Below are 14,469 nucleotides of genomic sequence, written 5' to 3'. Positions count from 1 at the left end.
GGAGAATCTGGTCGTGTGGCGTCTCCCTTCCCCGTGAAAGTCGAGCGAAGTTCTACCGGGACCGAACTGCCTTGGGCACAGCAGTGTCGAGTGCACATGAACCTCTTCTTGAATCGAAACTTGCCCGCATTCTCTCCTTCATGCCAGTGATTCTCTGCGTGTTCCAATCCCTCTTTTGCGCTCATCTCCACGAGACTCCGCTGTGAGGGACCACCGACAATCGAATACTTGACCTCAACATCGAGCCGCACCATCCTCGAGACGTCCTCTCCCGACCATGTCGATTGCAGACAACGCATCCGTGATTGTACTCTGCAGTATCGGAGGAGCAGGAGTGTTCGTCCTGGTCGTTCGTATCAATCCTCAGCCGGCATACCGGCATCTCGACTGACAAGGTCGGCCAGGGTTACGCCATGTTCTCTCGCTTCTACACTCCCGAGAAGCGGGAACCCATCGATACCGGTTTCAGCCAGCCGCAATATATGAGAGAAGTCCGGTTGCGGTATGCAGAGCAGCTGGCAAATGCGAATGGATATGGTCGGCGATGGTGAGTTGGCCGGCCATTGGTTTCGAGCGGATGTGGCTGACGGAGGAATCTTAGGCGCGACATGACTGCTCCTAGTCCTGCATTTTCATGACATGGTCCTGGTGGAAGAAAGCACTATTGCATGTGAGGCAAGACCGGTCTCGTCCGGTGGGAAGGGCTCGGGACGCAAACTCCGGTGATAGACTTTCCTAGTCACAAGGTGATGATGGGTTTGGGGTGGCTCTCATGCACCGATACCTGTTGGAACTCTTGTTGGACGCTTGCTGATGCGAAAGAAGATATCACTGTCGGGAGAGAAAGCCGGAGCCGCATAGCACTTATGGAGGGGCGATAACCGAAAATCGTGCACTGGGGGGCAAAGCGTCAATCCAGGCAGATAATTCTTACATCAAATCATAGGCAGTGTCGATGCGGAAGAAGCCATTTTCCTCTGAGTACCTTTCGACCTTGACCTCGAACTGTCCAGTCGTCAAGTTCTTCAGTAATTCAGGACCGCGGATCCTGTTGCATTCCAGTGGCACCACCGCATCGTCCAAAGATACCAGGCCCTCCTCCTCGATCTCCATCAAGCGGCGGGCGAACTCGGAAGTGCTCACTGAGCTGTGCATACATTCCTTTTTGGGCGCCTTGCGCATCAAGTCCAGCGCACGCCGGCGGATCGAAGGCACTCGACACTTTGCTGCTGCCAAGAACAAGGGAGGTGTCGCGCCGATCTCGAAGGTGAACACAGGCAGCTCTCTCGCTTTGGCGTCTAGGTATACCGCGGCATGGTCGACCAGCCGACGGAAGTGAGGTGTGAAGTCGTCGAACACGCTTTCGGCAAGATGCAGTCGTGTCGAGAGCCAGATCAGGGTCGAGTAATAGTACATCATGAGGTAGCTCGCGGTCTCTGGTAAGGTAGGTGTTCGCTTGAGTGTCACTGCGGCAAATCATGTTAGCCGCACCTCTCCGAAAAGTCGCAGTCGTTGCATTCTTCACATACAATCGAAGCGCTGGAGCCACTCATCGAGGCGCTCGAGTAGATCAAGTTGTTGTCGTAACAGATTCTTCAGCTCACCATGGCCGTGGGCGCTACCAAGTGGCGACGCCAGCCTGCACTTCGTTCGACTGAGTTCAAGCCGATTCGCAGCATCGCTTTTCGCACCGTTGCTCTCATAAGGATCAGAGTAGAAAGGTGGGTGGATTTCTGGGAGCGGTGAGACAGGAGGTCCTGTCTTCAACACATTATTTGGTGTCTATGGTCCAGACTATCAGCAAAGAATGGTCCGTAGGATCTGCTGAGAGCCGCTTACCTTGGTCACCATCCGAAACACCACACCGTACATTGTTCCCAAGTTGCCGCCTAGTCCTTCATCGCTTGATGGTGGGTCATCTGGTGTGCCCTTGATAAGCGACTCTTTCCATGCATGCGCATCCTCAATGAAAGGATCATTGTCGCCCATGATCGTAAAGAGAGCATCTCGCGCGTCCGCCATGTTTGCAAAGTCTTCTCGGTCTTGCGTCTTGGACGTCCCGGTGTCAATGCTGATCAGCCGCCGTTGAACAAATGCTGGCGCCAGTGTGCCTATGCGACGAAACATGTGTTTGATCATGGTCAGCAGACCACTGCCTTTCTCACCCCGAAGGTCCTCTTCGTACTGCTGAAGCATGTCTGCGCCTCTGGTGTGCAGCTCGAGCGCAGCAAAGACGTTGTCCCGGATCATTTCCGTGCAGAGAAACAGTAGACAGCTTAGCAAGGCCAGAGAGGGTGTCACCTTGCCCTCTGCTAGCCGCACCTTGAACGTCCGAATGGCTTTGTTGTAATGTACCAGAGCGTCAACGTGGAAGACATCCAGTTCTTCTCCTCCGTTCGAAACATGCGTCCGCATAGTACCGCTGGGGTTGCTGTAGAAGCTGGAAAGAAATTGAGGGTGCTCGTACAGTGTTGAGATGGCCAGTATGCAATCGGTGACGATGGGCTCAGTTTGGGCCAACTGCAGGACGTAGCCACACCAGAAGTCCCTGTCGAATGTCCCAGCCAGTCGGGGCGCCGCAAACGACAGGAAGAAGTCGAAGTTCCGTCTGTCTTTGTCTTTGATACGGAGAGACTGAGGTTGCTTGACGTTGATCGAGGACTCATTCTGACGCTTTGCTGGGCTGGCGGATGAGGAGTAACCATCGCATTTTCGTCCAGTCTTTTGACAGCGCTGACATTCCGGCTTCGTCTCATCGCACTTGATGCGTCGTGCTTTGCAGGTCGAACATCCTGTCCGCGACTTGCAGGCTCCGAGTCGACCGTTTCTCTTGCGGGCTTCCAGTAGGTGTGCTGAGGCGGCAGCATGCCATGATAACTCTTCCTGCACCATGGCCCGTCATCCCAAGGCCACTTCACCTATACAGTGTGTGTTCTTCTGCTGTCGGGGAATGCAGATGGGCTGAAGGTTGGGAGGCAAGAAGGGGCGACTGTACTGATGGGCAGTTCATTGGCTCGGCACTCTCCGCCGCTAGCTCATGTTCGACTGTTTGAAACCGCCAATTTCTCGCGCTTCGTCCAACTCTTGCCTCCGTACACCACATGTCTCCTCTGAGGGTATCTTTCCCTGCCTTCTGGCAGTTTGCACATGATGTGAAGCCATAGATATGTTCCACTGTGAGTTGGCGGACCTTAACCCTGAATGCTCGCCCAGCAGTTGGGAGCGGGCAACACTAGATTGATCACAGATTTATATGTGTCCACAGCCACTGCTGGGTACTCCTTCGCAATGTACGTATGTTCCGGTCGTCTGTGAGCTTCTCAATCCATATCGCAATAGCCAACGAGCAGCAAGCCAATCTTGCGTGCTGACACTCCCACGAGCATGGCTATAGAGTGGAGACCGTGGCGCTTGTCCCAAGGGTGTGCACCTCAACAGCAGCTCCGAATTGTCACATGTCAACCACAATCGCTTGCTTCACGATTGGCTTATCAGCAGAATCCTTCTCATATCTACTTCCAGGTAAGCATAGTTGGTCGCCAAATCTCCTCCTTGATCTTTCCCTGCCTCTTTTCTGTCTTTCAAACACAGGCGACACAATCGCTCCTTGACTCTACTTCACCGATAACATCCCCTCACATCGTATTTGGGCATCCCTGACCACTTGAGAAACAGCATAGATGGAGAATACATCCTTGGTTTACAGCATGTTGCCTCAATTCGTACGCAGCAAAATAAGACCAATACCGTCATTTCGAAGAGTTGCTGGTCACTACTTCGAAAATGGCCTGCCAAAACCCAGCCGTTCTATGATTGAATTGGAAGCTCACAAAAGTTCATTGCTGCAACACGAAGAAGTGCTCTCGCCTTCAACACCTCCGTCTCGACCTACCTCAAGTTGCGGCAGCAGCACCGTCTTTGCCGTCAGCGACGCGAGTACATTCCCGTGCGAAGAGATAACGCAGTCGATCCCGGACGAGTCTATGAGCGGTGTCAGTTGGAAGTTCGCATACGAAGGCTGCACCTTACTCAACCGCTCGGTCAACGAGGCCTCATCACAGATTCAGTTACCTTATCTCACGAGGAGGCTTTATCTGGACGGCGTGGCCTACTTCCTCCGAGCACTTCCACCGGATTTGAGCGAAGATGAGGTTTTGCAACTCCAGCAAGCCACTTCGTTTGACGTACACCGGATGAGAGAACGAACGACGACGGTGGCGGCGGCGAAAGATGGTCCCGTTGTCAGCGAACAAAATATCTGGAGCCTTGCGGGCCGGAGAAGCTCTATCACATATGATGTTTCAGCGAGGGCCACTGTTGTCATGATGTTTTTGCTCAATCTCCTTCTTCCTTATGTCCAAATGTTGCTCGCGCAGGTGTACAGGTGCGAGCGCGAGTTCAGGATCACCGAGCGGGTGATGAGTGGTGGTTTCACAGTTGGCGGTATGTATCCGACCTCGTACTCTTTCGCTGGGGGTTGTCCTGTCTTGAGGCGCAGTGCTGATGGTATTCGCAGGCTCACTGTGGAAACACAGCATTGCGATGATGCAAGAAGCAAGCGAAGGCATTCATGACGGTCTCGTGCAAGGAGAGAAGGCGAAGCAAGAAGACAGAACGTTCTTGAGAAACGTACATGCCTCAGTGCGATAGCATGCACGGTGACCAGCTGGCAGTCCGTCGTCTTTAAGCTCGATGCATTCGCCTCGACAAGCGGGCGTAATCCAGGCGTCTATCTGCTTTTTGAGAGCAGGAGTTGTGGTGAGACTTGTGCATGTCTACATGCATCTCTCACCATCTATATCTTGTCGTTATAAATCTAACAATGAGATCAAAGTTATTCTGGTGCAACGCTGGATAATTGGTAGGATCTGCGGCGGACGAGCTTTCATGTGATCGTCAAGGTACCCCTCATGCAGGGCCGTATTCGGTTCCCATTGTTGCGTGGAACCCCTCAGGCTGGAGTAGACTGCTTAATATCATCTGAACAATTTCTTGAAAACTCCCTCCGTCCATAAAGCCAAGATACACACCAGAAAGAATCTCGAACCATGGCGTCAGCAAACGAAGCACACGTTGAGGTTGAGGGCATCAACTACTACACCGAGTTCAGCCTCCCGGATTCTCAGGATAAGAACGCACCATGCATACTTCTAGTCCATGCCTTGATGTCTAACTTGCACATGTGGGATGCAACAGTGAAGTATCTGCACTCCGCCGGTTACAGCACGCTCCGATTTGATCATGTCGGCCACCACAACACTCCCCCACCACCACAGAGTAAGACCACCGAGCGGAGAATGTCTGTGAGTGGACAGCTGGCGTACCACATGGACGACATCACCCGCCACATGCATCAGCTGGTCAAGGAACGGACAGGTCAGACCCAAGTCGCGGCTGTAATCGGATGCTCTATTGGTGGCGTGCTGGCCCTGCGGTATGGGATGATGTTCCCCAGGAACGTCGATCAAATCATATCCGTTGCTGCTCCAGGGATCAAAGCACCGGAAGACAAGAAACCGCTGTGGTCCCAACGAATCAAGCAGTTCGAGGAGGACCAGAAGAACGGCACTGACACGCTCTGCCAAGCTACGGTCGATCGCTGGTTCCCAGGCGGGCCTGAAGACGACGGCGTGCGAGCAGAGGCGCTGAAGCATGTCAAGACTTGCTCGTTGGAAGGCTACAAGCTGCTTGCTGACACCATTCGCAACTATGACTACACGGATGCAATGCACACGTACCCGATTGAGGGCTGTCTGATCGTCGGTGGGACAGAGGATACAGCGATTTCGTTCGAAGCGCTGGAGTTCATCACGGGCTACATCCAGGGCTCGAAGCTGGTGAAGATGGAGGGGGCTGGGCATCTGCCGCCGATGCAGAAGCCTGAGGAGTTTAACAAGCTGATCATGGGTTTCTTAGAGAGGTAGTGGTCGCTGTGGAAGAAGGACTTCTCGCAAGTCAAAATGTTGCTTGGGATTGCAGAAGGAGCTTCTTTCGTTCAACGACCAAGATCCGCCCTGACTGTCATTTCATAGAGCAGTTAACAAACCATGTCCGTGAGAACGTCTTGTTCGCCGGCTGAGACTACAACCTCGAGTCATTTCAGCGTCAACGCGTGCTCTCAAATCAGCGAAAACAGATTCAAGGCCCATCCCCATCGAGGACCAAGTGTCTCCTAGATGAGTCGCAATTGACGCCTTTCAGCATTGGCAAATATCCTGTCAACCTTTTCTGCATCATCGAACCCCATCCCGATGCGCTTGAACGTCGAGTACTCCATACGCAGGCGGCTTGTGGTCTCCGCCGTTCCCACCTTCTCGAGAAGTAGGTAGCTTACGAACGCCTTTGGTCCTGGTATAGTGGATGCCTGCAACCACTTGGTGATCCGCAGACAGTAACAGCTTTTGGCGACAGGCTCGTCAGAATAATCGAGGGAACAATTCAGCATGCCACGTTTGAGCAGAGAGCCCGAAGGCTTGAAGACAACCCAGCTGGGACTGTTGGGCGCTGCCGTGGAGATCTTGCAGGAGCCGCGCTTCATGAACCCTTTGAGGCCAATGTGTTGTGCGGTACCCTCAATGGGATATCCATGGGACGGCTTCTCGCTGAACTCTGCATCTGCACTTGTCACTTGTTGCTTGCAAGACATCCGCCGGTTGAGCGGCCACTCCACGGCATCGTTGACACTTGCCCAGCTCCAGGATGAACAAGGCGCTCCTTCAGAGGTCTCTGCACTAGGTGATGAATGGCTCGAGACATATCCACCCGAAGATGCTGTCGTATGTGCGAGCTTCCCACGACGTCGCCACAACAGCTGCTCGTGGAAACCGTTGGACCACAGACCCTGGATGTACATAACATCGTCCTCAGAGCCTCCAATCCTGTCAACAACCCCTGCAATCGCCGGAAGCCTGTCAGATGGCTTGGTGATGGCGCGGTTGCTGTACTCTTTGATAAGATCGAGCCAATCGATTGTAGCATAATTGCGCACTCTTTTAGATTGCAATGATATTCTCAATGGCTCGAATGGTGTCAAGATCTTTGTCTGCAGATCTGGAAATGATTCAGAGAAGTGGCCACTACGACACTCCCAGTGCATTTGGTCAGGGGCAACATGGAGGATGGCTGTTGGCAGAAGTCGTTCCTGGAAGCACCAAGCACGAGTCTCGAGCCTTGCGCTGCGTAATGCAAGAGGCAGCGTATCGGCTCGCGTTCGGACGCCAATCTGTGCCTCTCCTATCAGTAACTCGATGGAGGGCGGCGACCGGTGGTGGAGCATGCCCGAGTGGCTGTCCACGGCCGTCAGAGCTGAGATGGAGAACAAGGCGTTCTCGAAAACTGCGCCCATGGAAGCCGATTCTCTGCGCCAATCGTCTTGGTCGTCCTGAATGATACACAGAGCGTCGAGCCACAGATAGCGTATTCCAAGTGCCCTTGTCAACCGGATGGCATCTTGGAAGGTCCTAGGGAGCTGGCCATATGATATGGCTCGCTGGAGATTATGAATGCGACCCTTCGTGAGAGTGAGTCTATCCCCGGTTCCCCAGCAATGGCTGAGTGTCACGTAGCGACTCTTCTGTCCTCCAGCGACATGGAGTCGCGGAATAGAATCATCAGAAGGCCCCACGTCAATCACACGCGTAGGTAAGCGTGCGTCATCCGGCCGTTGGCAGTGAGTGTGAGCAGTCGAGCAACCATCGATCCATTCCTTTGCTATGCTTGTGGCCTTCACGGATGTTGGATCATTCTCTACAGCGAGCGCAAAGTCGCCCTCGTCGGAACCGTTCGGATGAAACAATTCAAAGGCAATCCACGACATGTCTGGGGCCAGCGTCAAGAGCTGAAAAGCGTACTTGCCCGTAATATGCTCGTCCACCTGCTTTCTGATTGCAGGCTTCCTGACTGTAGGGGGCGAGTAAGGGGCACAGTCGTACTTCACGTCTATTGAGGCCGACTGAACGTGCCACTTCTCACTCAGACCGAGATAGTTCGGTATCCTGTCCTCACGAACGCGGTTGAGAAGACCACATATTTTGCAGCCAGCCTCAGCGGCAGCAGCGACAGTAGCATAATTGCCATGCTTGAATGTGAACCAGCCCTCTTCGACACGTCGCCAGGTTTGAAAGTCCTGGTGGAGGATGTTGGTCAAGAACGTCTCACAGAGGTGGCAGAGCATCATGTGCCGGTCTTCATCACCACTGCCTCACTCATGCGGCCAGATGGCAAGGTGATCTTATGCTCGCAGATCGATGACCTGGCAGTGTGTACGTAGACCCATAGACGTCACATGTGCTCGTTCCTAATTAGAGATGGCCTTCCGTTCGTACTAGGTGCCCTAGCAGACTCGGCTAGATGTCCAGTATGCTGTTCCGTGATTCCGACGACGGGATGATCTTGAGGGTGGAGGTCAAAGGAGGAGGACGGCTGGGGTGGGGTGATGTGCTCCCCTTTTCAGCGGACTTCCCGCGATTCATGTTCTGGCCCGTCAAGCCCGTCCCAGTTCCTGGGCTTCTTACGACGCCTCTCGCTTGCATGGCTCAACTGCGACCCGCTCGAGCTCCAACATGCCGTCTTTATCTGTCGCTTCCTGAACACGCCGACTTGACCACCCTCCTGCGCTCCACCACCTCTCCCTTCCGCTGCCTGTGCGCATAGCTTGACCCATCCCGTACAACCTAGGAACCCGCCCGACACTTTCTCACTGACCCCGCGCCGACGCAGGGCATGATAGTAGCGACAGGTCGAACCTTAAGTTGCATGTGCCTCCGCCGTGCGCATCTGCTGGACGAAGACGATCCGTACAGATGAAGGCGGCACTGCTGCTCTTCTGGCAACTTGCAGCATGCCTCGCAACGAGAGCAGCAGACCGCTTACCACCACCCGAATACGACGAAGCCATCGACAATGGGACGTACGGATACTACCCGACTCGACGGTACGTGACTGCGCCGGACGTCAAAGCACCAGAGACGAACTTCCTGCAGTGGAGTCCGCAGTGCGATGATGGGCTACTGTACTTCATCACGCCGAGAGGGTACAGCTTGCCTAGGCCGGGACCAATGATATTGGATAGAAGGGGAGAGCTGGTGTGGGCACATCATTTTGAGAATAAGTTCGGAGGGCAGGCGTACGACTTGATGGTGCAGCGGTACAAGGGCGAAGATTACTTGACGTTTTGGCTGGGAGATGATCGAGTTCGAGGACATGGCGCGGGGTCATACTACTTACTGAACTCGTCCTACGAGATCGCGTACAAGGTGGCAGGTGCCAATGGCATGTCTGCTGATTTGCACGAGTTCTTAATCCTGCCCGAGGGTACGGCACTCATGACCATATACGAGGTGGTTCCCGGCGATGTGTCGATGTTCCGCAGCTTTGATTCTGAGAAGCCAGAAGACAAGGACCCGAATTATGTCTGGGACTGCCTGTTCCAGGAAGTCAACATTGAAACCGGAGAGCTTGTATTTCAGTGGCGCGCATCGGAGCACTACAACGTCACTGAGACCTATCGACCAATCTATCAGGGCGGTACGAAGAACGATCCCTGGGATTGGTACCACATTAACAGCATGGTCAAGGACGAGCTTGGCAACTATCTCATCTCTGCTCGATATACGCACAGCATCACTTATATTGATGGCAAGACTCAGGAGATCATCTGGCAGTTGGGAGGCATGAGGAATTCATTCATGGATCTGAGTGGCGGTGATGCGACGAACTTTGCGTGGCAGCACGATGCTCGATTTGTGTCGCCTGAGAGGTTCCCAGAAACATACACGCCTCCAGAGCTACGACAGGGCTACACCTCCAAGCTGATCAGTCTGTTTGACAATGCCGCTGAGGACCAGCACTACAACTTTGGACTGAAATACTCGCGTGGGCTGCTGGTAGAAGTCACCTACCCAACACCGGGAACAGAAAAGTCCAGCACAGTGCCCTTTTGGACTGGCGACAAGCACACCCCAAGGAAAGATGACGAGCCGACAGAGGACGAGAAGAAGATCATAGCAATCAATGGGACAGATCCAGCCTACACCGTACGAGTGATCAAATCCTACGAAAACCCAAACCTCATCCGCTCCTCCTCGCAAGGCTCGATGCAGATCCTGCCGCAAGGCGAAGGGATGGATTCAAAGGTATTCGTCGGCTATGGCCTTAACGCTGCCTGGACCGAATTTGATTCCAACGGCACTGCGCTCTGCGACGTCCATTTCGGCGCAAGCACGTCCTTCGAGCGAGGTGACGTGCAAAGCTACCGTGCGTACAAATTCCGATGGCATGGCCGACCCAAGAAGCCACCGAGCGTAAGCGTCTCGGACGAGGACTCGCAGATCCTTGTCTCCTGGAATGGAGCGACAGACGTCGCCGAGTGGATTCTGCAGAGCTCAAACAGCAATAGCGAGACCGCCGAGTGGAAAGAGGTCGAACGAGTCCCCAAACACAAGTTCGAGACCGCCATCACTGTCCCTCCCGTCGATACCGGATCACGCTACCTGCGTGTCGTCGCTCTGTCAGAGAGCGATGATGACTTCACCCACGGCATCAGCAAGGTCATCGATCGCGGCATCATGGCGTCGTACTTTCCTGCAATCAACAAGAAGATACCCACGGATGTCGGGATTGCGCCTCATTTCAAGATTATGGTCATCGTGGCGGCCAACATCAGCTTACTCCTTGTGCTCTATGAGGCATATCGGAGGTACCTGATCTGGCGGCATGGCAGGGCGAGTGGACCGCTCATGTTCCGGAAGGGACCGATGTATCGGTTGTTGGGCGATGGATGACTAGCCGTTCGGGAGAGGATATTGGGTATACAGCATCCGGACTGAAGAGTGGAGTGCGCCCGCTCTGTGATCAAGGGAGAGGCACTTGTATGATATGTGATTAGCGTTGGCGCTGCGGAGTGAATATGTGGTCAAAGGACATAGGGATGTACGGGTGGGATCAAGGGTGCATTTGCTGGCGGACATTGGCATGAGGTTGGTCTCATGGAGGGCCTCACAGCTAGGCCAAACATATTGTATAGTCCCGTCTACTGGGAACCGACATCGATTGCACTTGTTCTGCTGTATTCTGTCGTCGTTTGGTCTGACTCCCATGGCCCGAGCTCAAAGTGAGACACCAAGGGTCCAGCTTCCTTCTCCCACCCAACCAACGTCTCCTTGCTGCCTCACGATCAACTTCAGATTACCCTCCAACTGCAGATTGCACGTGAAGAAACAACACTTCTAGGAATACCACCACCAAACCGAGATTGTGGCTTACCAAGCGGAAGCAGAGGCCTACTCCTCGTCGAACCCCAGCAACACGGTCAACGTCAACACCGGCGCCGCCATGGACAAGTTCAAAGCCTTCACCAACACGGTCGGCAGCAGCATCACCCCCTTCGCCGCCCGCAGCCAGCAATGGATCAAGGAGCAGACCGGCAACGCGGGCGAGAAGACGGACCTGCCGCACGACTACGTCGAGCTCGAGACACGCATTGAGGCCTTGAAGAACACGCACCAGAAGCTGTTGGCAGCGACGGCTCAGTATGCAAGCGAATCTTATGATTACCCGGCGAACCTCCGTGAGAGCTTCCAGGACTTGGGCAAGAGCATTGGCGAGAAGGTAAGCCATCTTGCCGTATACAACTGTATCACATGCCAAAGCTGACAACCGCGCGATAAGGTCAATCTCCTCTCTAAAGCCGGCAGCGCGGCAGAGGCTCAGGCAGCCATCACCGCACCACCGTCGGCGAAGCCGCAGCCCAAGACCTTCAACCATGCCATCGCTCGCGCCTCGCTTTCTGGCTCCCAGACCATTGCCATGGCGACTCCGCAGGGTTCCACCGAGCCCGACCCGCTCTCGCAAGGTCTCGAGAAGATCGCTATCGCCGAAGAGAAGGTGGGCGAAGCAAGACTGGAGCAGGACGAGAAGATACAGGGCAAGTTCCTGGCCGGCTGGAGCGCGACGCTGAACCAGAACATCAAGTCTGCCGATAAGGCTCGGACTGCGGTGCAGAACGCTCGTCTGTCGCTGGATGCTGCGAAGGGCAAGGCGGCTGCCGGTGGACGCCACGAGGAGTCGTACACCGAAGACCAGCGCAAGTCGATTGAGGCCGCGGAGGATGCGTTCGTGGAGAAGGTCGACGAGGCGACGAGCATCATGCGCAACGTCCTCGACACGCCGGAGCCGCTTCGCAACTTGGTGGAGCTGCTCAGAGCGCAGCAGGAGTTTCACCAGCGGGCTGCTGATATCTTGGAGGAGGTGGGCAGCAATGTCATGGAGCTCCAGCAGCAGCAGGAGGCGGAGTACAGGAAGGCTCGTGATCAGTAGACGGTCAGAGATGGAGGCTGTCACGATCATCTCCGCTTATGTTGGACGAGATGGCGCGGATGTCAGGTCAAGACGGAGCTTTGGAGTCATCCTCACGGCCGGTACGTTTATGCTATTGTCTCTCATACGAATGACCACAAGATAGCGCCGATACCCATGATACCAACATTTCCATGTCCACCTTTCTCATCGCCCATTCTCTCCTCAAACATCGTCAGTGTTCATCCTCTGTTCCACCCCAACATCATCACTCCGATCCATATGCTCTCCCTTCGACTTCTGCTCTGCCTTCCAACCTTCAATCGCCTTGCCAGCAACTCTGAACCCTTCGATGCCAGCCGGCATTCCACAATACGCCGTCGCCTGCAGGATGACCTCCCGGATCTCCTCTTCTGTGGCGCCATTATTCAGTGCCCCGCGCACGTGCGTCGCCAGCTCGGTCGAGCGGTTCTGGCAGCAGAGCATGACGATGTTGAGGAAGGACCGCGTCTTCAGCTCCAGGCCCGGGCGAGACCAGACCCAGCCCCAGCAGGCTTCTGCTACGAACTGCCCGCCTATTAGCACTGCATGGACGGGACATGTTTTGTGTGAGAAGAGACTCACTTCCTGCATTGGCTTGGAGAAGGGGTCTTTGGCGGCATTGAGCGACTTTTCGACATACTCTTTCCCAGCGACTTGGATGCGCATGCGGAGGCCTTCATTGTATAGGACCGCGTGGGCTTTCTCGATCTCTTCGGGGGAGTAGTCTACTACGTAGGTTGAGGAGGAAGACATGGTTGCGTTGGTAAGTTGAGCTGAGTTGTTTGGTCTCTTTTATGAGGGATAAATATGTTGGACGGAGCAAAAAGAACGGACTGACAGAAGCAAAGGAGGAATTGCTTATGCTTGCGATGATTTGGAAGTGTCAGTCAGTATATCGGCTGCTTGTCATGCGAGCTCGGAGCTCTCGAGTCGAGACTACAGCGCGCTTGTCATCATACTGCCGCTTTGGAACGATCTAAAGTATGTTGCGGGGTTAGAGTTGGTGGAGCTTGCGACTTGGAGCTGTTTGGAGATGGATGTTGTGCATTGCCGAAGTGTACGAGGGGCCAAAGGAAGTTAAAGGAACCGGCAGACTTTCGAATATGATCGTTTGAAGGTTTGACATTAAGGTTGTGGGATATCAAATTGACTACTTCTAATATGGCCAGCAACAAGACACTCCAACTTCCACCCGCAACAGCGGACCAGAAATATGTCGAAGTGTCGCCTATACCAGGAGGCTTCATTACGCTCGACGAGCACTTTTTTGTCAAGCCTTTCACCGAAGGAGCAAGACGCACGGTACCTTCGCTGACATTCTTGGTCAAACATCCTGGGTCGAACAAATTTGGCGGCGACCCATCGAAGCCCTTCCACCTCATGTTCGATCTCGGCCTGCGGAAAGCAGCAGAACGATATCCAGAAGTACTACAGAAACATCTCGAAGGCAGAGCGCCGTATGACCTCGCTCCAGGCGTGGCAGCTCAGCTCAGAGAAGGGGGCCTGGACCCAAGCGATGTGAACTTGGTCATGCTGTCACACGTCCACTACGACCACCACGGCGACCCGGAGGACTTCCCCAACGCCCAATTTACGATCGGCCATGGCGCAATGCACGTCCTCAAAAACGGCCTCGGCGGCTACGCTTCCCATCAACACTTCGTCCCCGACACCCTTCCCGACGACCGATCCAGCGAGCTTCCCGACCCCTCTGGCGGACAATGGAAACCCCTAGGTCCCTTCCCAGCAACCCTTGACCTCTTCGACGATGGGTCCGTCTACGTGATCGATACTCCCGGCCACCTACCCGGTCACGTGAACCTCCTCTGCCGGACAAAAGAGAAATGGATCTGTCTCTGCGGCGACGCGTTCCATGACCGACGGTTGCTGACGGGGGAGAAGGAGATAGGGGAGTTCAAGAGTCCGCATGGGGTGATGGTGTGTATTCATCTCGACAAGGAGGCGGCGGCGGAGTCGATCAGCCGGTTGAGGGAGTTGCATGAAGGGGTGGGCGAGGGGGTGGAGATCATTGCGGCGCATGAGGACGAGTGGTGGGAGAGGAATAAGGGGAAGAGGTTTCCGGGGAAGTTGTAGCAGCATTTGGTAGTGACGAGGCTGTTGCTGATGAACGCT

General features: G+C 54.5%; 7 protein-coding genes across 7 annotated transcripts; 4 read left to right on the top strand and 3 right to left on the bottom strand.

Annotated features, from left to right (window-relative positions):
* Window positions 1–930: 930 nt before the first annotated feature.
* On the bottom strand, window positions 931–2,892 carry LTR77_001033 (uncharacterized protein; the record flags this gene model as incomplete). The annotated part of the gene is made up of 3 exons (XM_064798297.1): window positions 931–1,466; window positions 1,530–1,782; window positions 1,840–2,892. 3 exons carry the CDS (start codon window positions 2,890–2,892, stop codon window positions 931–933), a joined length of 1,842 nt encoding a protein of 613 aa, XP_064664531.1.
* Window positions 2,893–5,048: 2,156 nt separating this feature from the next.
* On the top strand, window positions 5,049–5,924 carry LTR77_001032 (uncharacterized protein; the record flags this gene model as incomplete). Its single annotated transcript, XM_064798296.1, has 1 exon — window positions 5,049–5,924. One exon carries the CDS (start codon window positions 5,049–5,051, stop codon window positions 5,922–5,924), a length of 876 nt encoding a protein of 291 aa, XP_064664530.1.
* Window positions 5,925–6,172: 248 nt separating this feature from the next.
* On the bottom strand, window positions 6,173–8,173 carry LTR77_001031 (uncharacterized protein; the record flags this gene model as incomplete). Its single annotated transcript, XM_064798295.1, has 1 exon — window positions 6,173–8,173. The coding sequence occupies one exon, from the start codon at window positions 8,171–8,173 to the stop codon at window positions 6,173–6,175; it is 2,001 nt and encodes a 666-aa protein (XP_064664529.1).
* A 628-nt stretch (window positions 8,174–8,801) lies between these two features.
* On the top strand, window positions 8,802–10,781 carry LTR77_001030 (uncharacterized protein; the record flags this gene model as incomplete). The annotated part of the gene is made up of 1 exon (XM_064798294.1): window positions 8,802–10,781. The coding sequence occupies one exon, from the start codon at window positions 8,802–8,804 to the stop codon at window positions 10,779–10,781; it is 1,980 nt and encodes a 659-aa protein (XP_064664528.1).
* Window positions 10,782–11,331: 550 nt separating this feature from the next.
* Window positions 11,332–12,315, top strand: GVP36 (BAR domain-containing protein; the record flags this gene model as incomplete). The annotated part of the gene is made up of 2 exons (XM_064798293.1): window positions 11,332–11,607; window positions 11,668–12,315. The coding sequence occupies 2 exons, from the start codon at window positions 11,332–11,334 to the stop codon at window positions 12,313–12,315; spliced, it is 924 nt and encodes a 307-aa protein (XP_064664527.1).
* A 204-nt stretch (window positions 12,316–12,519) lies between these two features.
* LTR77_001028 (uncharacterized protein) lies at window positions 12,520–13,089 on the bottom strand (the record flags this gene model as incomplete). Its single annotated transcript, XM_064798292.1, has 2 exons — window positions 12,520–12,861; window positions 12,919–13,089. The coding sequence occupies 2 exons, from the start codon at window positions 13,087–13,089 to the stop codon at window positions 12,520–12,522; spliced, it is 513 nt and encodes a 170-aa protein (XP_064664526.1).
* A 408-nt stretch (window positions 13,090–13,497) lies between these two features.
* LTR77_001027 (uncharacterized protein) lies at window positions 13,498–14,430 on the top strand (the record flags this gene model as incomplete). The annotated part of the gene is made up of 1 exon (XM_064798291.1): window positions 13,498–14,430. One exon carries the CDS (start codon window positions 13,498–13,500, stop codon window positions 14,428–14,430), a length of 933 nt encoding a protein of 310 aa, XP_064664525.1.
* Between the last annotated feature and the right edge of the window lie 39 nt (window positions 14,431–14,469).

This window comes from Saxophila tyrrhenica (assembly GCF_035928015.1).
Source record: "Saxophila tyrrhenica strain CCFEE 5935 chromosome Unknown scaffold_1, whole genome shotgun sequence".
In the NCBI taxonomy this organism is placed as follows: Eukaryota; Fungi; Ascomycota; class Dothideomycetes; order Mycosphaerellales; family Extremaceae; genus Saxophila; species Saxophila tyrrhenica.
The sequence above is the reverse complement of the archived record's forward strand: the minus strand, read 5'-3'. Positions and strand labels throughout refer to the sequence as shown.